This window comes from Schistocerca nitens, chromosome 4 (genome assembly GCF_023898315.1).
Source record: "Schistocerca nitens isolate TAMUIC-IGC-003100 chromosome 4, iqSchNite1.1, whole genome shotgun sequence".
NCBI classification, from domain to species: Eukaryota; Metazoa; Arthropoda; class Insecta; order Orthoptera; family Acrididae; genus Schistocerca; species Schistocerca nitens.
The window spans coordinates 20452278-20479321 of record NC_064617.1 but is presented as its reverse complement, the minus strand read 5'-3'; the positions used below and the strand labels follow the sequence as shown (position 1 = coordinate 20479321).

Genomic DNA, 27044 nt, shown 5'->3' with positions numbered 1-27044 from the left:
CCTAGGAATTGATATGTCTCCACTACAGTGAGTGGATTGTCATCATTAAAGTAAAGTGCGGGTTCCAGATGAACGGTAAGACGCCGACAGAAGTGCATGACACATGACTTTGGGGCTGAAAACTGGAAGCCGTGGGCTAGAGCCCATGACTGCGCCTCGTGGATGGCTCCCTGATGCCATCGCTCAGCAACAACAGTACTGGAGCAGCAGTACGAAATGCAGAAGTCGTCTGCATACAGAGAAGGTGAGACGGAGGGCCTGACAGCTGCTGCTACACCGTTAATGGCCACTAAAAATAGAGAGTCACTCAATACAGAGTCCTGCAGGACTCCATTCTCCCGGATATCGATGGAACTATGGAAGTCACCAACTTGTACACGGAAAGTACAGAGCGACAGGAAGTTTTTGATAAAAATCGCGAGTGGTCCCTGGAGACCCCACTCGTACAATGTGCCAACGATATGATGTCACCAAGTCGTGTCGTATGCTTTACGTAAGTCAAAAAAGACAGCAATCAGGTGTTGCCGTCTGGAAAAGGCTGTTTGGATGGCAGACTCCATGGACACAAGATTATCAGTGGTAGAGCGACCCTGGAGGAAGCCGTCCTGACATGGAGCCAGCAAGCCAAGTGACTCCAGGACCCAACCCAACCGCCGACATTCCGTACGTTCCAGCAGCTTACAAAGAATGTTGGTGAGGCTGATGGGCCGATAGCTATCCACATCAAGCGGGTTTTTACCAGGTTTGAGCACCGGAATGATTGTGCTCTCCCGCCATTGCAATGGAAAGACGCCATCGCACCAGAGCCGGATGAAGATGAGGGCTTGTAGGCAGATGAGAGATGTTTAATCATCTGGCTGTGGATGCGATCAGGCTCAGGAGCTGTGTCGGGGCAATGTTAAAGGGCGCTGAGGAGCTCCCACTCTGTAAATGGGGCTTTATACGATTCACTGCAGCGTGTAGTGAATGAGATGAAGTTCCCTTCCAGCCGCCGTCTGAGGGTGCAAAAGGCAGGGGGGTAATTCTCCGATACAGACGCTCGAGCAAAGTGCTCGGCAATAGCGTTTGCGTCGCTACATTACTCGCCATTTATGGTAACACCAGAGACAGCTGTTGGCGCCTGGTACCTGAAAACATGTTTGATCTTTGCCCAGACCTCGTAAGGTAACATGTGGCACCCAATGGTGGAGATATCTCCCCCAACACTCCTTCTGTTGTTTGGTAAGGTAGCGAACATGGGCACGGAGCCGTTTAAAAGGTATGAGGTGTTCCAGGGAAGGGTGCCGCTTATGCCGCTGTAGAGCTCGCCGATGCTTCTTAGTTGCTTCAGCTACTTTCGATGACCACCAAGGGACTGCCTTATGCCTTGGGCACCCTAAAGAGCGAGGGATCGCGTTTTCTGTCGCAGAAACAACTGTGCTAGTCACCTGCTCAACCATCACATCGATGTTACCGTGTGGGAGAGATTCAGCGGTGACAGCAGAGGTGGAAGTTCGCAAGTCCGCCTTGTTCAAAGCCCATCTGGGCAGGCGTCTGTGTGCCTGACGCTGGGGCAGTGACAGGAAGATGGGGAAGTGGTGACTACCACACACGTCATCATGTGCTCTCCAATGGACAGATGGGAGAAATCCTGGGCTGCAAATTGATAAATCAATGGCTGAGTAACTACCATGAGCCACACTGAAATGTGTGGCAGCCCCAGTATTTAAGAGGCAGAGGTTGAATTGCGACAGTAAAGTTCCGACATCTCGCGCTCGGCCAGTAAGCATGGTACCACTCCACAAGGGGGTTATGGGCATTATAATCTCTCAGAAGTAGGAAAGGTCTAGGGAGTTGATCAATCAGTGCAGCTAATACATTCAGGGGTACTGCACCATCTGGAGGAAGATACACATTGCAGACAGTTATTTTCTCTGTCGACGTCATTCTGACAGCCACAGCTTCAAGAGGGGTTTGAAGGGGCACATGTTCACTAAAGACCGAGTTTAGGACATAGACGCATACTCCACCTTACACTCGATTATAGTCACTACGGTTCCTGTAATATCCCTTATAGCTGCGGAGGGCAGGGGTCCGCATTGCTGGGAACCAAGTTTCCTGGAGGGCAATGCAGATAGCAGGTGTGAAGCTTAACAGTTGCCCTAGCTCAGCCAGGCGGTGGAAACACCGCTGCAAGGATGACATCGTGAGACTAGGAAGGCATGGAACATTCAATATGGCAGTTTACGCCTGAGAGTCACCTGCTGCCACCGATTTATTGCCTGAGCAGCCTATGTCCATTGTATCTGAGGGTCTGGGGAGATCTAGGTCCTCAGCGGATGCCAAAATCTCCACCCCATCCTCAGCCACAGAGCTTGAAGTTTGCGCTGGTGTGGGTGCCACCGCAATTTCCTTGGTCTTAGTGGTTATCTTTTTGGATTTCTCTCCTTGTGTTTCCCTGACTAGGAGGACTTCACTGGCTCAGTCTCTGGGACTGAGATGAGTGTGAAGTCGTATGACCAGCTGCTTTTGGGCTCTTCAGCCACTGACGGGTGTCGTCTTTCCCACTAGAAGAAACCTGGGAAGGGAGTGACCCAAGGGACCCCTTCCTAGTGAGAGAAGCCAAAGAAGACTTATGCTTCTCTGCCTTGGGACGCACGTGCCCGATGGTTGGGGGGGTGTTGCTCCTGAATTAGGTGGTGCAGGAGCAACAGGGAGAGAAATGCGCCCCCACCATCCAAGGGGCAGGTGTAGTCTTCTGGCTCTGAGAGGTGCCCTGGGTTGGCGGAGCTAATGGTGCCAGAACTGTTGTAGTGGTGGCGTAAGATGATGTCATACGCACAGGATGCACGCGTTAAATTTTTCTGTTACCCTCAGTGTACGTCAGTGTGTCCAGGGTTTGTACTCCATGATTTTCCTTTCTTTCGGGAGAATCCTGCAGTCAGGCGAGAAAGGGGAGTGGTGCTCTCCACAGTTGACACAGATGGGAGGCAGGGCACATTGTGTATTGGGATGTGATGGGCATCCGCAATCTCGGCATGTGATGCTGGAAGTACAGTGGGAAGACATAGGGCCGAACTTCCAGCACGAAATGGACACCTCGCCGCTCTAAATTGGCGCGCAGCTCATCGTCGGACTGCAAAAGAAGGTCCCTGTGAAATATGATACCCTGGACCATATTTAAGCTCTTATGGGGCATGATGGTTTTACAGAAACAGTCCCCAGCTTGTCACAAGCGAGTAACTCCCGTGACTGGGCAGAGGATGCTGTTTTGATCAAGACTGACCCAGATGTCATTTTGGACAAGCCCTCCACCTCCCCGAACTTGTCCTCTAAGTGCTCAACAAAAAACTGAGGCTGCATCGTCATGAAAGATTCCCCGTCAGCTCTCGAACATACAAGGTACCGGGGCAAATAAGATCCGCTGCCATGTTTAGCCTGAGATTCCTCCCATGGTGTGGCCAGGGAGGGGACCGATTTGGGGTCATACTTCTGTACTGGAGTTTCACCAGCACCAATCAATGATGGGCTACACTTCTTCGCGTGTCATCTGCCCTGATGCCACCCACTCCGACCAGGGGCCCTCCCCACGTGCGCCACCCAGCTGCAGCAAAGGCCACCTGGCAGGATGGCCATTGCTTGGAGTCTCGATGCACCAGGAGGATGGGCATCCACCCCTTGGCATACGTGGGGAGTTAACGGCGAAGGCATCAGCAGAGTGATCCCTGTGTGGTGAGGGGGCTACAACCAACAGGGTACACGGCGGCCCCACCACAACGTACTGGCTACCGTGCTGGATATCAGGTGCAAAGAAGTCCACGGTCATCGTCAATGCAGAAATCGACACTGCATAGTGCATGGTGGAAAATGCACCCAGGAAGGTGTCCTCACCCAAGAGACGGAGAATGGGCAGGACTGCAATGCGATGACGAGAAATATGGCTAAAGATCTCAATGCACAATGGGCACGATGCACCTTGTAAGGTGCCCTTCCCCAACTGGCTCGCTGTTCAGGAAAATTTTGAAGAATGGAGGTCAAACCCTACAGAGGACCATCACATAAAGGGCGAAACGTGTGAAACTCCTTTTAATCGCCTCCTACGACAGGGAGGAATACCTCGGACATATTCTAACCCCCGGACCTGCAGGGGGGCACTTCCTTGTCTGCAGCTAAACAGAAAATTGTGTAGCACATTGTAGAGTTTGCATAAGAGTCATTATGGGCATCAGTAACAAAGAGACACAGTTAAGGCTGTGAAGTTCTACTGCACAGGCCTGTATGACTGGTTCGGTTTCTTGTATCATCTGTAGAATGCAACTCATGCCGCTACAATGTGTTTGTCTGCGATGGTAGTCTGACAATACACTGCACATGTATCTAAAGGTAAGAGCTGACAGTTCTTGTAAAGGGCTGGTTGACACAGTAACTGATAAACCTTAGGTGGAATCCGTGAGAGGAATAAGGCTTTGCAAATTTGTCTGCCACACGAAACCCAAGAAATGCTGTCCGAGTCTTTCTTCGTATGCTTCGCAATCCTCGCCTGAATCAACATACAGAGGAAAAGTGGGTGGATAGACTGGAGGAACAGTACTCTGTCTGATAATGGAAGCTGCCAAAGAGGTCAATGCCGAAGTAAGTTGTTCAGTCTTTAACGACTAAACCTGATGAAACAGCACTGAAACACCGCACATGCGGAAACAGTTCAAAACTTGGCGCCAATCGTGTAGTAACCAAGTAATATACGAAACGGTCCAAGTAACACAAATATGGCTTTATTCATAAACCTCAGAATAGTAACACAAATAAGCCTCTCGTGACTCCACACATTTCAAGACAAAAGAACAATACAGAAGGTGCAATATAAGTGATACACAGAACAACTGACAGGGACGGTACCAACTAAACAAACATACTGGGAGGGAGTCAGCACTTGTCCGCGCGTCTATAGGTGCGAGTCGCCGGTAGACAGTGCAGTGCAGTGCAGTGGAGTGGATGGTTGGTTGGTTGGTTGGTTGGTTGGTTGAGGTTTAAGCGACCAAACAGCAAGGTCATCAGTCCCTTGTTTCAAATATGTGCCATTCCGCTAATGGGACAACTCAGTAAAGTCAGAACAATACAACGGAAAAAGGGAAAAAACGTAAAAAGGCAGTCATGTTGTCATGTTAAAAACAAAATGAGGGAAGTCGGCAAGAGAACGAACCCAACACTATGCTGAAGCAGCATAGGCAAGACCACCTGTGACTTAAAAGGTACAACTGCTATAATGTAGAAAGTACGTATGGGAATAGAAAGACTAACCAAGCCTTAAAAAAAAGGGTAAAATCAGAGTAAAAGGGGAAGAAAGGAGGAATTCGGTCAGGGAGGTGAATCAGGAATCTCCAAACACTGCTTACAGTGGGAGACACCCAAACATCACCAACACCAGAGAGAGATTAAAAACCTTAAAACTGAGAATAAAAACCACTTTCCCGGAGGAAACCGAGAACCAGAGAGACCATCCGGGAATCGTCAGCCAACATCAAATGTAAAGTGTGGGGGAGCCTGCACTTAGCACGAAGAGCCAAAAGAAGGGGGCATTCAACCAAAATGTGGGCTACTGACTGGAAGGCTCCACAACCACATAGTGGGGGTGGCTCATCACGCAAAAGAAAACCATGGGTCAACCGAGTATGGCCAATGCGGAGACGACACAGTGTGGTCGAGTCCTTTCGGGAGATGCGAAAGGAAGAACGCCACGGGCCTGGTGTCAACTTGATAGCACGAAGTTTATTAGACAGAGGAGTAGCCTCCCAAGAATTGGCCCATGACTGTGCGAAGTGGGATTTGATGTGAAGCCGTAAATCCGCTGCAGGAGGGGCTACAGAAAACGGGGGGTAAGTAACTGCTCCCCCAGCCAAACGATCAGCGAGCTAATTACCCGGGATACCCACATGGCCAGGGACCCAAAGGAAGTCAATAGAACAAGCAGCACGGTGAATATCAGCGAGATGGTCATGGATGGCAGAGACCAAGGGATGGCGCGAAAAACACCGGTCAATAGCAAGAAGGCCACTCATCGAGTCCGTGCATAACAAAACACGGTTGTGTTGGGACTGTTTAATAAAGGTAAGGGCCTGGGAAATTGCCATCAATTCCGCAGTAAACACCCCACATGTAGGTGGCAGCAGATGACTTTCCGTTCCAACAGAGGACATGAAGGCATACCCAACACGATCAGCAGATTTAGAGCCATGGACCTTGCCGTTGGTGGGGAGGCTTGCGTGCCTCAGCGATACAGATAGCCGTACCGTAGGTACATCCACAACGGAGGGGTATCTGTTGAGAGGCCAGACAAACCTGTGGATCCTGAAGAGGGGCAGCAGCCTTTTCAGTAGTTGCAAGGGCAACAGTCTGGATGATTGACTGATCTGGCCTTGTAACAATAACCAAAACAGCCTTGCTGTGCTGGTACTGCGAACGGCTGAAAGCAAGGGGAAACTACGGCCGTAATTTTTCCCGAGGGCATGCAGCTTTACTGTATGATTAAATGATGATGGCATCCTCTTGGGTAAAATATTCCGGAGGTAAAATAGTCCCCCATTCGGATCTCCGGGTGGGGACTACTCAAGAGGACGTCCTTATCAGGAGAAAGAAAACTGACGTTCTACGGATCGGAGCGTGGAATGTCAGATCCCTTAATTGGGCAGGTAGGTTAGAAAATTTGAAAAGGGAAATGGATAGGTTGAAGTTAGATATAGTGGGAATTAGTGAAGTTCGGTGGCAGGAGGAACAAGACTTCTGGTCAGGTGACTACAGGGTTATAAACACAAAGTCAAATAGGGGTAATGCAGGAGTAGGTTTAATAATGAATAGGAAAATAGGAACGCGGGTAAGCTACTACAAACAGCTCAGTGAACGCATTATTGTGGCCAAGATAGATACGAAGGCCACACCTACTACAGTAGTACATGTTTATATGCCAACTAGCTCTGCAGATGACGAAGAAATTGAAGAAATGTATGATAAAATAAAAGAAATTATTCAGATAGTGAAGGGAGACGAAAATTTAATAGTCATGGGTGACTGGAATTCGAGTGTAGGAAAAGGGAGAGAAGGAAACGTAGTAGGTGAATATGGATTGGGGCTAAGAAATGAAAGAGGAAGCCGCCTGGTAGAATTTTGCACAGAGCACAACTTAATCATAGCTAACACTTGGTTTAAGAATCATGATAGAAGGTTGTATACATGGAAGAACCCTGGAGATACTAAAAGGTATCAGATAGATTATATAATGGTAAGACAGAGATTTAGGAACCAGGTTTTAAATTGTAAGACATTTCCAGGGGCAGATGTGGACTCTGACCACAATCTATTGGTTATGACCTGTAGATTAAAACTGAAGAAACTGCAAAAAGGTGGGAATTTAAGGAGATGGGACCTGGATAAACTGACTAAACCAGAGGTTGTACAGAGTTTCAGGGAGAGCATAAGGGAACAACTGACAGGAATGGGGGAAAGAAATACAGTAGAAGAAGAATGGGTAGCTTTGAGGGATGAAGTAGTGAAGGCAGCAGAGGATCAAGTAGGTAAAAAGACGAGGGCTAGTAGAAATCCTTGGGTAACAGAAGAAATATTGAATTTAATTGATGAAAGGAGAAAATATAAAAATGCAGTAAATGAAGCAGGCAACAAGGAATACAATCGTCTCAAAAATGAGATTGACAGGAAGTGCAAAATGGCTAAGCAGGGATGGCTAGAGGACAAATGTAAGGATGTAGAGGCTTATCTCACTAGGGGTAAGATAGATACTGCCTACAGGAAAATTAAAGAGACCTTTGGAGAAAAGAGAGCCACTTGTATGAATATCAAGAGCTCAGATGGAAACCCAGATCTAAGCAAAGAGGGAAAAGCAGAAAGGTGGAAGGAGTATATAGAGGGTCTATACAAGGGCGATGTACTTGAGGACAATATTCTGGAAATGGAAGAGGATGTAGATAAAGATGAAATGGGAGATACGATACTGCGTGAAGAGTTTGACAGAGCACTGAATTACCTGAGTCGAAACAAGACCCCGGGAGTATACAACATTCCATTAGAACTACTGACGGCCTTGGGAGAGCCAGTCCTGACAAAACTCTTCCATCTGGTGAGCAAGATGTACGAGACAGGCGAAATACCCTCAGACTTCAAGAAGAATATAATAATTCCAATCCCAAAGAAAGCAGGTGTTGATAGATGAGAGCATTACCGAACAATCAGTTTAATAAGCCACAGCTGCAAAATACTAACACGAATTGTTTACAGACGAATGGAAAAACTGGTTGAAGCCGACCTCGGGGAAGATCAGTTTGGATTCCGTAGAAATACTGGAACACGTGAGGCAATACTGACCTTACGACTTATATTAGAAGAAAGATTAAGGAAAGGCAAACCTGCATTTCTAGCATTTGTAGACTTAGAGAAAGCTTTTAACAATGTTGACTGGAATACTCTCTTTCAAATTCTAAAGGTGGCAGGGGTAAAATACAGGGAGCGAAAGGCTATTTACAATTTGTACAGAAACCAGATGGCAGTTATAAGAGTCGAGGGACATGAAAGGGAAGCAGTGGTTGGGAAGGGAGTAAGACAGGGTTGTAGCCTCTCCCCGATGTTATTCAATCTGTATATTGAGCAAGCAGTAAAGGAAACAAAAGAAAAATTCGGAGTAGGTATTAAAATCAATGGAGAAGAAATAAAAACTTTGAGGTTCGCCGATGACATTGTAATTCTGTCAGAGACAGCAAAGGACTTGGAAGAGCAGTTGAACGGAATGGATGGTGTCTTGAAGGGAGGATATAAGATGAACATCAACAAAAGCAAAACGAGGATAATGGAATGTAGTCGAATTTAGTCGGGTGATGCTGAGGGAATTAGATTAGGAAATGAGACACTTAAAGTAGTAAAGGAGTTTTGCTATTTGGGGAGCAAAATAACTGATGATGGTCGAAGTAGAGAGGATATAACATGTAGACTGGGAATGGCAAGGAAAGCGTTTCTGAAGAAGAGAAATTTGTTAACATCGAGTATAGATTTAAGTGTCAGGAAGTCTTTTCTGAAAGTATTTGTATGGAGTGTAGCTGTGTATGGAAGTGAAACATGGACGATAAATAGTTTGGACAAGAAGAGAATAGAAGCTTTCGAAATGTGGTGCTACAGAAGAATGCTGAAGATTAGATGGGTAGATCACATAACTAATGAGGAGGTATTGAATAGGATTGGGGAGAAGAGGAGTTTGTGGCACAACTTGACCAGAAGAAGGGATCGGTTGGTAGGACATGTTCTGAGGCATCAAGGGATCACCAATTTAGTATTGGAGGGCAGCGTGGAGGGTAAAAATCATAGGGGGAGACCAAGAGAAGCATACACTAAGCAGATTCAGAAGGATGTAGGCTGCAGTAGGTACTGGGAGATGAAGAAGCTTGCACAGGATAGAGTAGCATGGAGAGCTGCATCAAACCAGTCTCAGGACTGAAGACCACAACAACAACAACAGTGTAAAAAACAACAGCATCCCGAAACTCCCACAAAATTTGGCGGATAAAGGAACGGAACACCACCGGGGGGATGGAATCTTTGGGACTGCGGCGGAGATCCATCCGAAGTCGAGGCCGAGGAACTAACCAAGGAGGGGTGGAGGGGAGGGAGCGAGGAAGACAGGACAAAGAAGGAAGCTGAAAATCACGGCAAAGAGACGCAAGGCGCAGCCCAACCGGGTGGGCGACGTCCACGGTCAGGGAACAGGATAGAATAGGAAGGATGAGTGGGAGAGGAACGGATAGTGAGTGCATAAGACACCAGAAGCTGGGACCGCCGAACAGAAAGGGGGGGGGATCCCAGCTTCAACCAGGAGACTATCAACAGGGCTAGTAGGGAAGGCACCGGTGGCTAAACGGATACCATGATGGTGGACTGGATCCAGCACGTGCAGTGTGGAAGGAGCAGCTGAACCATAAACTTGACAACCATAGTCCAAGCGAGACAGAACTAGAGCACGATAAAGACGGAGGAGGAGGGAACGGTCCGCACCCCAAGACGAGTGGGCAAGGAAGCGAAGGACATCGAGTTTACGGAAACATCCTACCTTCAGGAGTCTGATTTGGGGCAGCCAAGTGAGCTTGTTGTCGAAAAGAAGACCCAGGAAACGAAACTCAGTGGAGTGGAGTGGAAACCGTGCAACGTGCACGCTTCCTACTTCCAGTGGCTTCCAGTGGCTGGCCCACGCTGATATAGGTGGCAGTACACACGTGCAGCAACACGACACTTGGCGTACTCACACCAAAACACACTAGTAGCAGGATACAGCATCCACCCTACACAAAAGGTCCAAAAATATGCGCCCGAGACCACTGTCGAATCACGTAAGTCTCAGGTGTATGCCATCTTCTTAGCTCCAAACCAATGTCTCAATGAATTCTGGGTACACTGCTCCAAATAATGAGTCAGTTTGCACCCCAATCTAAAGCTACAAAGGATGGCCTCACACCACAGGAGTGTACGCAGAATAAAAATGGTGTCATTAATGCGGCACTGTAGGCAACACTACTGAACACTTAAAATAATAATAATAATAATAATCTGCTGTGTGATTCACTGGGCAGAACTGCACTACTCAGAATAAGTATGTGACACACACACACACACACACACACACACACACACACACAGTGTAAATTATACATTACTCACTGTAAAGGAACTGTAGGAAATATATTTCTGATGGCTGTTGTCAGCGCTTTTATCATGGAGTCAACATCATGGCTGACTGAATCATCAGCAGTCAAAAAGGAGTACTGCTTATCACCAACAGTGAGGCACAACTGCAAAAATAATCACAGTGTTACTAAGTCAAGATTCACTGTCTGTTATATGGAAATTTCATCACGCTGTAAGGAGGGGAAGAACATCAGAATTATTGTCGCATGATACCCACAAGCAATTTTGTTCGACAAACAAACAAAATTTTTATGGTCATGAAATAACTACAATTACACAACAAGGTTACAGTTTCCATAACAAATCTGTTTCACACTTTTTCATACAAAATTCATTCTCAGACTAAAGCCTCAACTGGTAAACTGCATGTATTGGATGCATTGTACCACTATATGTTCGCAATCACCTGAAAATCAAATTTGAAGTCAAAAAATTGCATAATTTACTATTCAGTCACCACAAGAACAGTGTTCAATGATCATTTACGGAATATCACATAATAAAATTCAACATTTATTACGAACAGAATGATGCAATATAATAAGCTATAGGAACTGAAAAGAGAAACAACATTTACACTGTTATTTTAAACTGCAGAATATATAAATAAAACCAAGTACATACCTGATTTGATTTCTTGCTTTCAACAGCTTGTATTTCTAGGTAATGGAAGTGTGATTCAATCTGTTAAAAAGAAAAGCAATGAATTAAAACTTGTTAAGTACATGGGATAGAGATTTTTTAACTCCCTCCTTGTGTTTATGCCTTTCTGTTTAGTTGCACGTAAGACGCTATCAGTGGAAAAAAGAGAAGATGGGGCAGTGAAGTGGAAAGGGAAAAGGAAAATAAATTAGCTTATCATTATTTTAAACAACAGGTTATTATTTTATAGTTTATTTTGAGTATGGCAAGAACAGTAGGTGACAACTGATTACTGCACTTGTATTCAGTAAACATGACCAATGGTAATAAAGGTGGATGCAATAAAGGCAGAATTTTGACATGTGCTATGAACTTCTGCAGTTAATAAGTGCTTTAGAGTCAGAGTCTATCTTCTCTGTCTCTGTCCTTGTCCTCACATATCTTTAACTATTTGAATATCACGATTACAGAAAGACTTGCTGATACAATTGCTTTATTCCACAACCAGTTTGGTCCACAGACCACCATCAGGTTGTTGTTGTTGCTGCTGCTGCTGTGGTCATCATTCCAAAGACTGGTTTGATGCAGCTCTCCAAGCTACTATATGCTGTGCACATCTCTTCATCTGAGTAACTACAGCAACCTATCTGCTTTCTGCATTCTACATTTTTATCCCCCCCCACACACATACTTCCTTCCAGCACTAAATTGGTGATCCCTCGATGCCTCAGAATATGTACAACAAATCGATCTCTTCCTCTAGTCAGATTGTGCCACAAGTTAAGTGATTTACCACCTAATCTTCAGCATTCTTCTGTAGTACCACATTTCAATAGCACCTCTTCTCTGCTTGTCTAAATTGTTTATCATCCATGTTTCACTTCCGTATATGGCTACATTCCAGACAAGTACTTCCACAAAAGTCTTCTTAAACCTTAAATCTATAATTGATGTTAACAAATTCATCTTTTTGAGAAATGCTTTTCTTGCCATTGCCGCTCTACGTTTTACATTCTCTCTACTTCAGGCATCATCAGTTATTTTGCTGCCCAAATCGAAAAGCTCATCTACTACTTTAAGTGTCTTGTTTACTAATCTAATTCCCTCAGCATCAACAAATTCATTTCGACAACATTCCATTATCCTTGTTTTGCTTTTGTTGATGTGCATCTTATATCCTCCTTTCAAGACATTGTTCATTCTGTTCAATTGCTCTCCCAAGCCCTTTACTGACTCTGACGTAATTCCACCATCATTTGCAAACCTCAATAGCTTTTATTTATTCTCTCCGGACTTTAATTCCTATTACAAATTTTTCTTTTGTTACCTTTACTGCTTGCTCAATGTACATATTGAATAACTTAGGGGATAGGCTACAACTCTGTTTCACTCCCTTCTCAACCACGGCTTCTCTTTCATGCTTCTCGAGCCTTATAACAGCCATCTGATTTCTATACAAGCTGTAAATAGCCTTTCACTCCCTGTATTTTATCCCTGCTACCCTCAAAATTTCAAAGAGAGTATTCCAATCAACATTGTCAAAAGCATTCTCAGATGCTAGAAATGCTATAAAGGTAGACTTGCCTTTCCTTAACCTATCTCGTACAATAAGTCGTAGGATCAGTATTGCCTCTCATGTTCCTACATTTCTCTGGAATCCAAACCGATCTTCCGCTAGGTTGGCTTCTACCAGTTTTTCCATTCCCCTGTCAGGACATGTTTTCTTTGGAATTGGAATTATTATATTCTCTTTGAAATCCGACGGTATTTCGCTTGTTTCATATATTTTGTTCATCAGATGATGAAAAAGATTTGTCATGGCTGGCTCTCCCAAGGCTATCAGTAGTTCTAACGAAATGTCACCTACTTCTGGGACCTTGTTTTGACTTAGTTCTTTCAGTGCTCTGTCAAATTCTTCTTATATTACAGTTAAAAACCTGGTTCCAAAATCTGTGTCTTACCATCATATAATCATTCCGAAATCTTCTGGAGTTTCCAGGTCTCTTCCACTTATACAGCCTTCTTTCTCTGTTCTTACACCAAGTGTTAGCGATGATTAAATTATGCTCTGCGCAGAATTCTACAAGATAGCTTCCTCTTTCATTACTTCACCCCCGCCCCCCTCCCCCCAGTCTTCCTTTTCCTACTATCGAATTTCAGTCCCCCATCACTATTAAATTTTGTCACCTTAAATATCTGAATAATTTCTTTTACCTCCTCATACATTTCTCTTATCTCCTCATACATTTCTTCAATCTCTTCACCATCTGCAGAGCTAGTTGGCATATAAACTTTCACTACTGTTGTTGGTGTGGGCTTTGTGTCTATTTTGGCTACAATAATGCGTTCACTATGCTGTTCATAGTAGCTTACCCGCATTCCTATTTTCGTATTCATTATTGAGCCTACACCTGCATTACACCTAGTTGATTTTGCATTTGTAACCCTACTCTCATCTACCCAGAAGTCGTGTTCCTCCTACCAACGAACTTCGCAATTCCCACTATATCTAACTATAACCTATCCATTTCCTTTTTCAGTTGTATAATCATCCTGCACGATTAAGGGATCGGACATTGCACATCCCAATCCGTAGAACACGAGTTTTGTTTCTCCTAGGAACGATATCCCCCTGAGTAGTCCCCACCTGGAGATCCGAATGGAGGTCTATTTTACCTCTGGAATATTTTATCCATGAGGATCGTATCATCATTTAATTATACAGTACAGCTTTCAACCAATCGTAGTACCAACACAGAAAGGTCATTTTGGTTGATGTTAGAAGGCTACATCAGTCAACTACAGAAAAGGTTGCTGTCCCTCTTCAGGAACTGCCTGTGTGTCTGGCCTCACAACAGATACCCCTCCATTGTGTTTTCATGTACAGCAAGCCGCCTCACCAATGTCAACGTCCACATTTGTAAAAGCATTTATATCATCATCCAAGATTTTACAAAATCATTGGCGTCAGATAAAATAAAATCCATGAACTCTTGACTGTTGCCACACAGTATTATACATTACATCAGAAATAAACTGTTCAGACAGTGAATATATGCTGTATCAGCAGCCAGTATGAGTGCTAGCAACAGGGGCTAGTAACATACAAATAGGAATGTATACCATATCAAAGGAAAATTCAATTGGAAAACCCAACAAATTCTATGACACTCTACAAGTACTTTGCTACCTAAGTAGCTGCTTCCTCTGTGTAGTGCACACCTTACCTATCAGGAGGAAGCTTACAATTCACCACTCAATAATGTGGGTCCAGAAATCAGCAGCCAAGACCGTCACAGAATTGACGAAGCCTCTGGTTGCAACACTCCACTCGGCGCCAAACCAAATGACCCCAACCAGTTCTGGGTACAAAGCTGGAAGTTGTAAGCTCCTCTTGCACCCCATAACTGAGGCCAGCAGTCTTCACCAATTCCCCCAACTGTCGATACGAACTGAGGATGGCCTCAGAACCTAAACGACAGGCAGCGTTGGTGTTGACATGAGCCACAACTTTAAGATGACTACATCTTGCATCCTCGATAACTACAGGCAGGGCTCCCTCCGCAACTCAGATCACCCACATTCCACGCAAAATACACAAATAACGCACTCCTATAACAACATCTGACAAAGTATCTAATGATAACATTTTTACAGTGGCTGGAAATCAGAACATAGAACAAGAAGTAAAATCATGCGCTCTTCAGAAAAACAGAGTGCAAAGGTGCGAGAGAAACTAGATGGGGGTATATCGCTGGCAACATGTATCACCAGTTAAAGGAGTCCTCCTTCCACAACGAAGGTGAAGCCAGGCAGTCAAAGACCCACGAGGTTTCCAGCTAAGTTCTCGTCAGTTTCATGCCAGAGTCTTCCAATACATAGGCAGCTACTGATGGTTGAGTGTCTAAGGGTCTTTGTCGCTTTAGCTGTTGATTTTGTTGGACAGTTGTATACACTTTGCAAACCACTATGAAATGGGTGGCAGAGGGAACTGAACATTACACCACATGTACGGGTTCCCTCCCTTTCCATTCACATATGGATCTCTGAAAGAATGACAACTTAAATGCCTCTGTGTGCGTTGTAATTTGTCTAACCTTGTCCTCATGGTCTGTATGGGAGTGATGTGTAGGCATTGGCTGGTTTAAATATTAATGGCACCAAATTACGAGATCATTAGTCCCTCCTACTCGGAACATGCAGGTCAACCAAACTACAGACCAAAGAAGGGACAGTGCGTCAAAGCCAAGGAAAGAAAACCCAAGGTCTATCGAAGGTCAGCAAAGCCTAGTGAAAGCAACAAGGAAGAAGAAAAGGGGGAAAGGAAGGAAGATGGGCAGGATACTGTGCCCATGGAGCAGCCAGAATCCTTCAAGACAGAAACTGCGTTGGGGGATATGCCCCTGCCACTTATGAGAGGCACCACACCCAATCGAATGGTACACAGTAAAGACTTGGACAGTGCTAGAGAAGTACAGAAAACCAGAGGAAGAGCACCAAGTCAGACGGAACACACGAGAAAGGAAAGAACAGCAGTGATAGAAACCTGCTTCACTAATAAACCATAAAACCAGGTCAGCCACTGATGTATTGTCTGATTACAGCAGGGGCAGTGAGTCAGGGAGATAATCATCAATGGAGGAGATGACCATGAGTCAGCCAAGTGAGGCTGATGTGGAGCCAGCAAAGGACGATTGAGACCTTGAGATACATTAACATGGAGGGCCTCCACCAATGTGTGGTCTATTTTATCGCCCACCGTTTATTCAGCAAAGTCAGAGTATAACATTCCATACTCCAGATCCTTACAACTTGACGACATAATACTGATTGTCTTAAGGTCTGGTGCTGAAATACGGCTCTCAAGAGGTGGCTTGCCAGTAGCTAATTTGGCCAGCCTGTCAGCGAGTACATTCTCTGGGATCCCAATATGCCCCTGGGGTCCAGACAAAGACCACATTGTTTGAGGGCAAAAAGGGAATCCTTGATAGTCAGGACAAAGGGATGGCGACGGTAACACCAATCGACAGCTTGTAAACAGCTCAAGGAGTCGCTACTAATGAGGAAGGGCTCACCGGTGCAGGAACAGATATGCTCAAGAGCATGAGAGATAGCTACCAACTTTGCAGTAAAGAGACGGGAGCCTTCCGGCAAGGAGTGGAGTTCTTACATCACACATCAATGCAAGAAAAGCCAGTGTGTCCAGCAACCATCAAGCCATCAGTATAAATTACTTCTGAATCCCAAAATACGGTGAGAATGGAAAAGAGAGCAGAGTCCTTCAGACCTTGTGCTAGGTCAAGACAGAGCTGTCGACAGGTGATGCACCATACAGTTGTATGTGAACAGGCCCAGGAAAGAGGTGGAAGACCGGAGAGCTGGAGTAAAAAATGGGACTGGATCCGAGCAGCAATGGTAAACTCAGACCTGGGCTGCCGTTATAGGACGCAGATCAGCTGGAAAGAAGAGATGGAAGTTTGGATGCGTTATGCATAAGTGACCCAACAGTGCTTTGAGCAGAACCTGCAATGGTGGAAGCCCTGCCTCTGCTAGGAGCCTGATCACGAGGTTAGTCCGAAAAGTGCTAGTTGCCAGGTGTGCCCCACAACGGTGTATCAGGTCCAGCTCCTGTAACAAAGAAGGTGACGCTGAGCTGTATGCAAGACTCTCGTAATCTAGATGGGGCTCGACCAATACTTTGCAGATCCGTAACAAAATACATCTGTCCACACCTCAACTGGTACTGCTGAGGCACCAAAGAGCATTGAGATGCGACCAACAAGTCTGCTTTAGTTGACGAAGATGGGGGACCCATATCAACTGGGCATCAAAGACCAGTCCTAAAAAACGATGAGAGTCCACCACATCGAGAGGCTGGCCATCAAGGTACAGATCCGCATGGGGTTGCACTGTACGGCGCCAACAGAAATGTGTAACGCAGGTCTAGGCAACTGGAAGCCATGAGCAAGAGACCATGACTGCATGCACTCTATATATTGCTCCCTGCACACCACATTCAGCAATACCCAAAGTGGACAAACAAAAATAAATGCAAAAGTCATCAACATACAAACAGTGGGGGAAAACCCGAAACACGAAGAGAGACACTCAAAAACAGAACCCAATGGAACCTCATTCTCCTGCAGATGAGGGTGCAAGTAGCAACTTGTGCCTGAAAAATGTGACATGAAAGAAAATTCTGGATAAAAACCGAGAGTGGGCCACGGAGGCCTCACTCATGTAAGGTGGCAAAGGATGTGGTGGCGCAATGTGGCATCATAAGCTACATGCAGACCAAGAAGGCTTCAACAATGTGTTAACACTGGGAAAAATTCATTCAGATAACAGACTTCAGGAGGATCAGGAGATTTGTGTTTAATGTCCCATGGCGTCATTAGAGATGGAGTGAAAGCTTGGATCAGGGAATGATAGGCAAGGAAATCAGCCATGCCCTTTCGAAGGAACCATTCCAGCATTTGCCTGAAGCAACTTAGAGAAATCATGGAAAATCTAAATCCAGATTGCTGGATGCGGGTTTGAACCATCGAGCTCCCAAACACGAGTCCAGTGTGTTAACCACTGCGCCATCTCACTTGGTAGCATACTCCACGTGGACTAAACTATCTGTCATCAAACGGACTTGTTGGCAAAACCACCTGCATTGAAGCCAGAAGGTCCTGGGGTTCAAGGATCCAATACAGCTTTCAACTCACCATACGTCCCAAGTAGCTTGCACAGGACACTGATTAAATTGATCGCGTGATAACTGTCCATCTGTAGAGGCCGTTTACCCTACTTCAAAACTGGAATGATGACACTTTCTTGCCACTGGGAAGAGAATTTCCTCTTGCTCCAGAGACGGCTGAAAAGGGCAAGTACATGGCATTTACTAGCCACTGACAAGTCTTTAAGCATTTGGTTGTGCACCCAGGCTTGTCCAGGAGCCATGTTGGGGCAGAGAGCAAGGTCCCTGGCGAATTCCCACTCGCTAAACAGGACATTATAAGGCTCCACGTGACAGGGAACGAGAGATAAAGGGAGTCGTTTCAGATGGTGTTTGAGAAAACAGAACACAGGTGGGCAGTGGACAAATGCTGAGGCCTGCTAGAAATGCCGAGCAAAATGTTCAGTGCTAGAATCTGGGCTGATGAGGATAACCTCACTCAGGGAAATTCCTGGGACACCAGTAGGACAGTAACCACAAATGTGCCTTATCTTTACCCCACCCGCAAAGACGGAGTATGCGTCCCAATGGCAGCAACGTACCGTTCCCAAAAAATCTGTTTCTGGCATTTAATTAGATAACGGGCCTGGGCACGAAGCTGCTTAGAGGCCAGCAGGTGATCAGAGGGGGATGCCGTTTGTAGCGTTGGAAGGCACAGCGGCGGTCTTTAACAGTTGCAGCAATTTAGAGGTTTCACGAAGGGACAGTCTTCTGTCAGGGAAATACTGAGGAATAAGTAATCGCTAAAGCAGCTGGCGAAAGATACCTTCGGTCAAACTCTGTACGGACTCATCAATGCCACTATGTGGTGGAACAGTTGGGTTGGTAGACAAGGAAAAAGGCATCCCCATCCAAATTAGTAAAGGCCCACATGGAAGGGCATCCAGGCTGCAGAAAAAAGACAAGTCAATCGGAAAATGATCGCTGTCACACAAATCGTCATGAACTACCCATTGAACGGTGGGGAGGAATCCAGGGCAACAGAGGGAAAGAGAGCAATGGTCAAGGAAGTGCCATGTGCCACACTAATGTGTATGGAGCTCTAGTGTTGAGGAGGCAGAGATCAAGCCTTGCCAGCAGGCCTTCAACAATCCTGCCCCAGTACGTCGTCGCAGTATCACCCCAAAGAAGGTTATGGGCATTAAAATCCCCAACGAGAAGGAAGGGAGGAGGGAGTTCGTCGACAGAGGGAAGAAGAGTAGGAAGAGAAGGGCGCCAGCTTGGAGGGAGCTAAAGATTACATATTGTTACCGCAGCATCTCAACACATGTGAAATGCCACTGCTTCCAGAGCAGTTCGAAGAGGAACCCAATAACTAACAATGCCCATACAGACCAAAGGACAGACACCACCAGAGGCTCACAAAGGGCCAACATGGTTCCAGCAGGAAGTTTGGAAACCAGAAGAGTCAGTGAACGAATATCCATGAAATGAGATTCCTGGAATACAACACAAGCTACAGAGTAGAGAGAAAGAAAAGGCTGCAGTTCTGAAACGAGACAATAGTAACCATTACAGTTCCACTGAAAGAGAGTATTACATGAGACGGATGGAGGTCATGCTGAGTCAGTGTCCATCATCAGTAAGGACAGAATTTAGGATCGGACCCTGACTGAGAAGAAAGGGGCGACATCCTCTGGTATTTTGGGAGGCCCTCGTCATGAGACTTGCGCGTCTGAATGTTGTTGTTCTCCTCCTCCTCCTCCTCCTCCTCCTCTTCTTCCTCCTGTGAAGGGCGAGGGGAAGTGTGGTCGGAAAGAGAGGAAGCCGCGGCAATATCAGGATCAGAAAGAGAATGAGCGGGCTTGAGGCCCACAGAGTGTGGATCCCATGTCCAACTCTAAGTAATAGGCGTTTTTTGCTAGTGGAAGACCCATACTCGGCAGGTGCCAGAGAAGACAGTTTCTTTCTGCCACTGAGGAGAAGGAGCAGTTCCATCAAGGGAGGGGACAGGAACCACCAGAGAGGAGCAAAGGCGAAGTGGACAGGTTGGAGGTAAAGAGGAAACAGCATTGTTTTAGAAAGCATCATTTGTGCGAAACTCAGCTTGCCCTTTTCTCACATGATTACCTATGGTAAGGACAACAGGCAGATTCCATATTTCTAGATTTCTGGAAAGCAATGGACCCTACCCTGTGTCAAAAATGGCTCTGAGCACTATGGGACTTAACATCTATGGTCATCAGTCCCCTAGAACTTAGAACTACTTAAATCTAACTAACCTAAGGACATCACACAACACCCAGTCATCACGAGGCAGAGAAAATCCCTGACCCCGCCGGGAATCGAACCCGGGAACCCGGGCGTGGGAAGCGAGAACGCTACCACACGACCACGAGCTGCGGACCCTGTGTCCCATTGCAGGCTGTTAGCACAGGTACGAGCAAATGGAATAAGTTCACAGATATGTGAGTGGCACGAAGACTACTTAAATAATAGAAGCCAGTATGTTCTCCTCGACGGCAAGTGCTCATAAGAGACACGGGCATCATCAGGAGTGCGCAGGGAAGTGTTATACGACCACTGTTGTTCTCTATATACATTAATGATTCGGCACCCGATAGGGTGCGCAGCAATCTGCAGCTGTTTGCTGACGATACCGTGGCAGATGGTAAAGTGTCGAAGTTGAGTGACTGCAGGAAGATAGAAGACATACAATATTTTTAGTTGGCGTCATGAATGGCAGCTAGCCCTAAATGCAGAAAAATGTAAGTTAATGCGAATGAGTAGGAGGATCAAACCCGTAATTTTCAGATATACAGTATTATAAGTGTGCTGTTTGACACAGTCAAGTCATTTAAACATCCAAGAGTAACGTTACAAAGCGATATGAGATGGAACTGAGCCGTGGCGGCTCGGGTTTGATCTATCGAATGTACCGCGTATAATATTATCGCTGTATCGCGGAGGAAATAAGAAGTGGTGCCCACTCGTGGGGGAAGTCGGCGAGGCACCTGTGACAGTCGAGTAGTTGGATTTTGGAGGGCGAGCAGAAACAGCGAGATAGGCAGTAGTGCGCGGAGCGTGAAGCCGTGTCTGCCGACGCCGTGTGAGGTGGCAAGAGGAAAGTTTGCCACGTTACCTGATTGTGTTTGAGCGTTTGCGGCGGACTTCGTGGGTAGAGGCGCCTGTGCTGTCGGGAACATGCTGCTTCCTTGTTTGATGGATTTACCGATTGCTTCTAGTGATTACATTCTCGTCTCTATGGCTCTGTAAATGTGATGCCATTGCGAGCACATTTGGTTTGGATATAAGCAGCATTTTGTTCTCACTGTCCATTGTTCTGACGGTTACTGAGTGTGCTTGCCGTTGTGGTATATTTATTGGACGGTTGACCTTACTATTAGGAGTCCATTGTGTAAGGCCGCGTTTATCCTGTGAGAACTTGTGTTCTGCATTTAAAAACTTAGTTGTTGTCAGTCACTGAATTGCTCAAATGCATTCATACTTCTCTGCTTAAGTGTTATTGTTTTACGCCCGGCTGAATGGGAAAATGATGAAGGGTCTTACTATTACTGACCTTCTTGTGGCACTTGGTTGTGTTTTTGAGCCACGTAATTTGTGTGTTTATTGTAACGAACCGATGTCTGTTTCTGATCGTGACATTGAGTGTTTTAGACATTTTAATCAGTGTGTTGCAGCACATATCCTATTTGTGCCTCGCAAGTGGAGAGCGGAGGCGGTTTATTGGCCATGATGATGTGTTGGTAGATCCATTTCACGGGTTCAGGCCAGTCCCCCGGAGATTTAGAAGTTGTATGTTGTGTTACTACTCCTTATTTTAAGCGTAGTGCGCTCATGCACAGGAAGTTTATGTGGTTTTGCGCAGATTGCGCGGTATGTTTAGATGACTCTGAATTCACTGTGTTAAGTGGTGTCCTCTGAGGTGCTGGAAGTAGTGGATAGACAGCTGTTTTGGACACGCTGTGTATGCAAATAATTTATGTCCTTATTACGTTGGTGAGTTGCTTGCCCTTTGTGTCACAGGTGGTGCTAATTTCATTAATTTCGCCACCGCCCTTCGCAGAGGCTGCGGGAGAAACCGACCCACTGTGGCAAGCAGTTACGTAGTCGCTCCCGCCCACCGTAGCGGGCGTTGTTTACTAGCCAGACGCCTTCCTGTACTTGGTGGCGGGAGCGTGTTGACTGGTTTCTTACGGCTTGCAGTCTGGGAAACCGTGCCTTTGGGGTACACTTGCATCGGCTGGGTGTCGTTTTCGCACTGCAAAAAATCCTCCCGCCATCACGTATTTGCCGATGAGTAAAGGATAAAATTAAAAAAGCCCTAGAGTCTTTTCTGTTTATCGATTTCACCACTTCCACGAAACCTTTTGGTATTTTCGATACTTGTAAATCCAGCCAACACACAGTGGCATCTTATGTACAGGGTGGTCCATTGATAGTGACCGGGCCAAATATCTCACGAAATAAGCGTCAAACGAAAAAACTGAAGAATAAAACTCGTCTAGCTTGAAGCGGGAAACCAGATGGCGCTATGGTTGGCTCGCTAGATGACGCTGCCATGGGTCAAACGGATATAAACTGTTTTTTGTAAATAGGAACCCCATTTTTTATTACTTACTCGTGTTGTACGTAAAGAAATATGAATGTTTTAGTTGGACCACTTTTTTCGCTTTGTGATAGATGGCGCTGTAATAGTCACAAACATATGGCTCACAATTTTAGACGAACAGTTGGTAACAGGTAGGTTTTTTAAATTAAAAAACAGAACGTAGGTACGTTTGAACATTTTATTTCAGTTGTTCCAATGTGATACATGTACCTTTTTGAACGTATCATTTCTGAGAACGCATGCTGTTACAGTGCGATTACCTGCAAATACCACATTAATGTAATAAATGCAGAGAACCATCTGCCTCTAAACTTACTTGCATCTGCGTTAAAGGATGACATGGAGCGGATAGAGTGGTCAGTTGAGATGGAGTTGTAACGAGGTGCGATTTAATGGTAGACTAATGACTAATGATGCATTCCAGATATATATATATATATATATATATATATATATATAATGCTGCAGGTCAATTTTTCCGCTGTTCTGTCAGGATGCAATGGTCGTGTGACATAGCGTGCGTTCAACTTGTATACAACCGCGTGTTCTGTGGGGTCTTCGAGCAGTGTCTACTTGCGATCATTAACAGTAAACCTCTTGGTCATCAGAGGACTTCCATCTCATGTGCGATGAAACATGACACATTTCTCTAAACGAACGGAGATCTATGCGATGTTCTCCATTCCCCTGTCGCATCTTGGGTATAAATCAAGACTTTAGGTTCATAACTAAAATGATTCTTCTAAGTTAGCGATAGGTGTTTGTGATGCACTGCAATCCCCGTGCGTACGCTTGCCTGACAGATGTCCTGTTTACAGAGTTAGTGGCGGCATGACGTGTAATTTCACATGTCAAACGCCGCTACTATGCGTTTATCTGTTTCCTTCCAAGAGGTATTTTCCGTTATTAATGATAATTTTATATAGGACTGATGCAGGCACATAATCTCTGCACCGTGATCGAATGTGAACAGTGGACGCTATACGTCTCTGGAAAGCTATGTCGTGCACTTCACACAGAATCCATATATGTTTGGTTACCATAGTTTATCGTAGAGAAACCGGCAAGAAGGAATGTATGTCATACGCTGGATATATATTTCTTACATTGGAATATTAACAATGTTACATTCAGTACGACTAATGAGTCGGAAACTGGAGCGATCTACCATTATAGCCTGGAGAGCAATAGGTTTGCTCCTGAGTGCATACCTGCCCCTGACGTAGGCAGCCTGCACTAACAAAATGCATAAAAACGAACTTTGGTCCACTACTTTCGCCCTGGTACCACCCACTCCGGTCAGGGACTCACCCTGTGGGTGCCAGCCAGCTGCAGGAAGAGCTGCCTGGCCCAGCAGTCGGTGCTGGAAGTTCCAATGCCCCAAAAGGATCAATAACCACTCCTAGGCACACACAAGGCAGTGGCAGTTCAGGTACTAGAAGTGTGAGCTCTGTTTTGTCAGGGGGCTCAGCCACATGGGTACACAACAGCCCTGTTACTGAAGATGCTGGGGAGGGAGTTCTTCCTCAAATGACTCACACTACGGAAACAGTTTAGAAAGGGAGGTCAAACCCCAAGGGGGGCCATAAAAAGGTGAAAAAAGGGAAGAGTGGTAACGCGAGACAAGACTGAAACGGAATAGCAGAACCCAGTGAATAGTTGGGTCGTCGAAAAGGGGAAACAGTGTGGGAGAAAGAAGGGTAGGGGGGGGGAGGAGGGGAGGAGCCCGGATGGGAAGGAGTGGATATGGGGAAGGAGTGGATATGGGGAAGGGAATGCAGCCCGGGAGAGGAGAGGGGGGTGCAATAGCTCTAGGCTCCCTTTTGCGCCACACACACATATCCACGAAAGAGCTGTGGGCCTCCGGGGCAGGGGGGAGGGGAGATATGTAAGGGGTTGAGATATATTCACCTCCAGTCCATATGAACAGAACGAAAACCGATCACTTAAAAAATGAAGACACTTTGAACGCGAAAATTTAACAGTAAATTGCGGAAGCATCTGTAATAAAATCCATGAAACCAACCTCAAAAAAAGTTGTCGTGCTCAAATTATACTCGGCACTGACAGATGGATGAAACCCGAAGCAGAAAAATTAGAAATATTTAAGCTGACAGTGAAGATATATATTGAAAAGATAGGTCAGACGCCACAGGAGTGAGTGTTCATCGTAATCGACAGTAATGTCTCTGTCCAGGTCTGACTGCGATGCAAGCAACTTGCCCAGGCGAAATCAAGTTAATCATGGGAAACAACCGAATTCCGCCGCAACAGTTGTCGAATCACTCAGAAACTCTTCCCGGAAGTAAGCCGATCATCCAATATTGACTGGAGGCAACCTTATCCTCCCAAGTACAGGCTGGGATATCATGGATTCATTGCAGGTGATATGGGCTGAAAATCTTGTGAAGTAGTTCTATACACATTTTCCGAGAACCGTCTTGAGCGACCAGTCCAGGAACCCATAAGCTGTGGTAGTATTTTAGACCTTGCAGTTACAAACTGGCCTTCCCATATCGAGTATTAGTATGCAGTAGGGGATTAGTGACCGTGACATAATGACAGTTGTTACGGTAGTTAAAAAAATTCCGTCAAGAAGGATAGGACAGCAGATAAGCAGTCGTCAAATCCGACGTAGACAACGAATATAGTTCTTCTATGATGCATGTAGAGGAATTATGGGCAACTTTCTGGTTGTAGATCGCACTCTAGGGACGTACGATCGAGGACCTGGAAGGAAAAACCCAATAACAAAAGACAGAAAATGCCGAGGAAAGAGACTGTTACACTGTAGTTTCAAATGAGAACAAAGAAATATAGACGGGACAAAAAATGTAGAAAGATCGATGCGCGCAGCATACGAATTTCACTGCCCCAGGTTAGTGAAAGAAGTTGCAAAGCAACCGAGAAAATTCTGATCCCGCACAAAACTGATAAGCGGGTCAAAGGCTTCTACTCAGTTACTCGTCGACGAGTCTCGTATGAAAACAATACAAGATGAAGTTTTAAATTTCTTGTTAAAAAATCATTAATGGAGGAGGATCATCGTTTAGACATACCATTGTTTGATGGTCGCACAGACTCCCGTATGGAAGGGACAGAAACAGGTATCACTGGGGTTGATAGCTGAAAGAAACGGAAATTATTAAATCGCTTGGCCCGGACAAAATTCCAAACCGATTTTGGGGGTGTACTCCTCGGAACTGGTCTCTTACTCAGCATGAATTTATAGTAAATCTGTCAGACAGCGCAAAGTACCAAGTGACTGTTAAACAGTGCAAGTGGCTCCCGTAAATATTGTAAAAAGCATACAAGAATGAACCTCCGAAGCATAGACCAATATCCTTACAGCTGATTTTCTGCAAAATTCTTGAGAATATTCTGTAATTTCGAAAACTATAAATTTTCTTGTGGCAGGAAAGCAAATCAGCTTCGCTCGTCCGAAACTTAGCTTGTCATTTTGTTGGACAATGTTCTACGAACCATGGACGAAGGACAGACAGACTCCATATTCCTAATTTTCGTGTGAACGAAGGTAATATCTTAAGTCGACGACAACTGTTAATCCGAGACAAAGGTATCATAAAGCGGTTACTGCAGCGATGATTTCAACCGTAAATAGAAATATTATAAAAGGTATGATTTTCTTCTGTTTAGCAAAAATGACAAAAAAGCAGATTTCAGAGTACCTGACGGCTCAACACAAAACTTTTATCTCAAGTACAGATAATGTTGAGGATCAGTGGACAAAGTTCAAAACCATCGCACAATATGCATTAGATGAGTATATGCCAAGCACGATCGTAAGAGATGGAAAGCAGCCACCATGGTACAACAACCGAGTTAGAAAACTGCTGCGGAAGCAAAGGGAACTTCACAGCAAACGCCTTGCAGACAAACAAAACTTACGCGAAGCGAAATGTAGTGTGAGAAGGGTTATGCGAGAGGCGATCAATGAGTTCGAAAGTAAAGTTCTATGTACTAACTTGGCAGAAAATCCTAAGAAATTTTGGTCTTATGTCAAAGCGGCAGGTGGATCAAAACAAAATGTCCCGACACTCTGTGACCAAAATGGTAGTGAAACAGAGGATGACAGACTAAAGCCTAAATACTAAATGTCTTTTTCCAAAGCTGTGTCGCACAGATGACAAAATGGTAGATATCGAAATAGATGACAGAGGAATAGCAAAACAATTAAAATCGCGCAAAAGAGGAAGGGTCGCTGGACATGATGGGATACCAGTTCGATTTTACACAGAGTACGCGAAGGAGCTTGCCCCCCTTCTTGCAGCGGTGAACCGTAGCTCTCTAGAAGAGCGTAGCGTTCCAAAGGATTGGAAAAGGGCACAGGTCATCCCCGTTTTCAAGAAGGGACGTCGAACAGATGTGCAGAAC

The 27044-nt window shown here is 45.4% G+C and overlaps 1 protein-coding gene across 1 annotated transcript in view; it reads right to left on the bottom strand.

The window, feature by feature from the left end:
• The window catches only part of LOC126251387 (F-actin-uncapping protein LRRC16A), a 598780-nt gene that overhangs the window by 284238 nt on the left and 287498 nt on the right, over nucleotides 1–27044 (bottom strand). Inside the window, exons 4-5 of the mRNA XM_049951780.1 lie at nucleotides 11335–11394; nucleotides 10684–10814 (exon numbers count right to left, since the gene is read on the bottom strand). Of these exons, the coding sequence (XP_049807737.1) occupies nucleotides 10684–10814; nucleotides 11335–11394 (191 nt within the window). The remainder of the gene's footprint in view (nucleotides 1–10683; nucleotides 10815–11334; nucleotides 11395–27044) is intronic.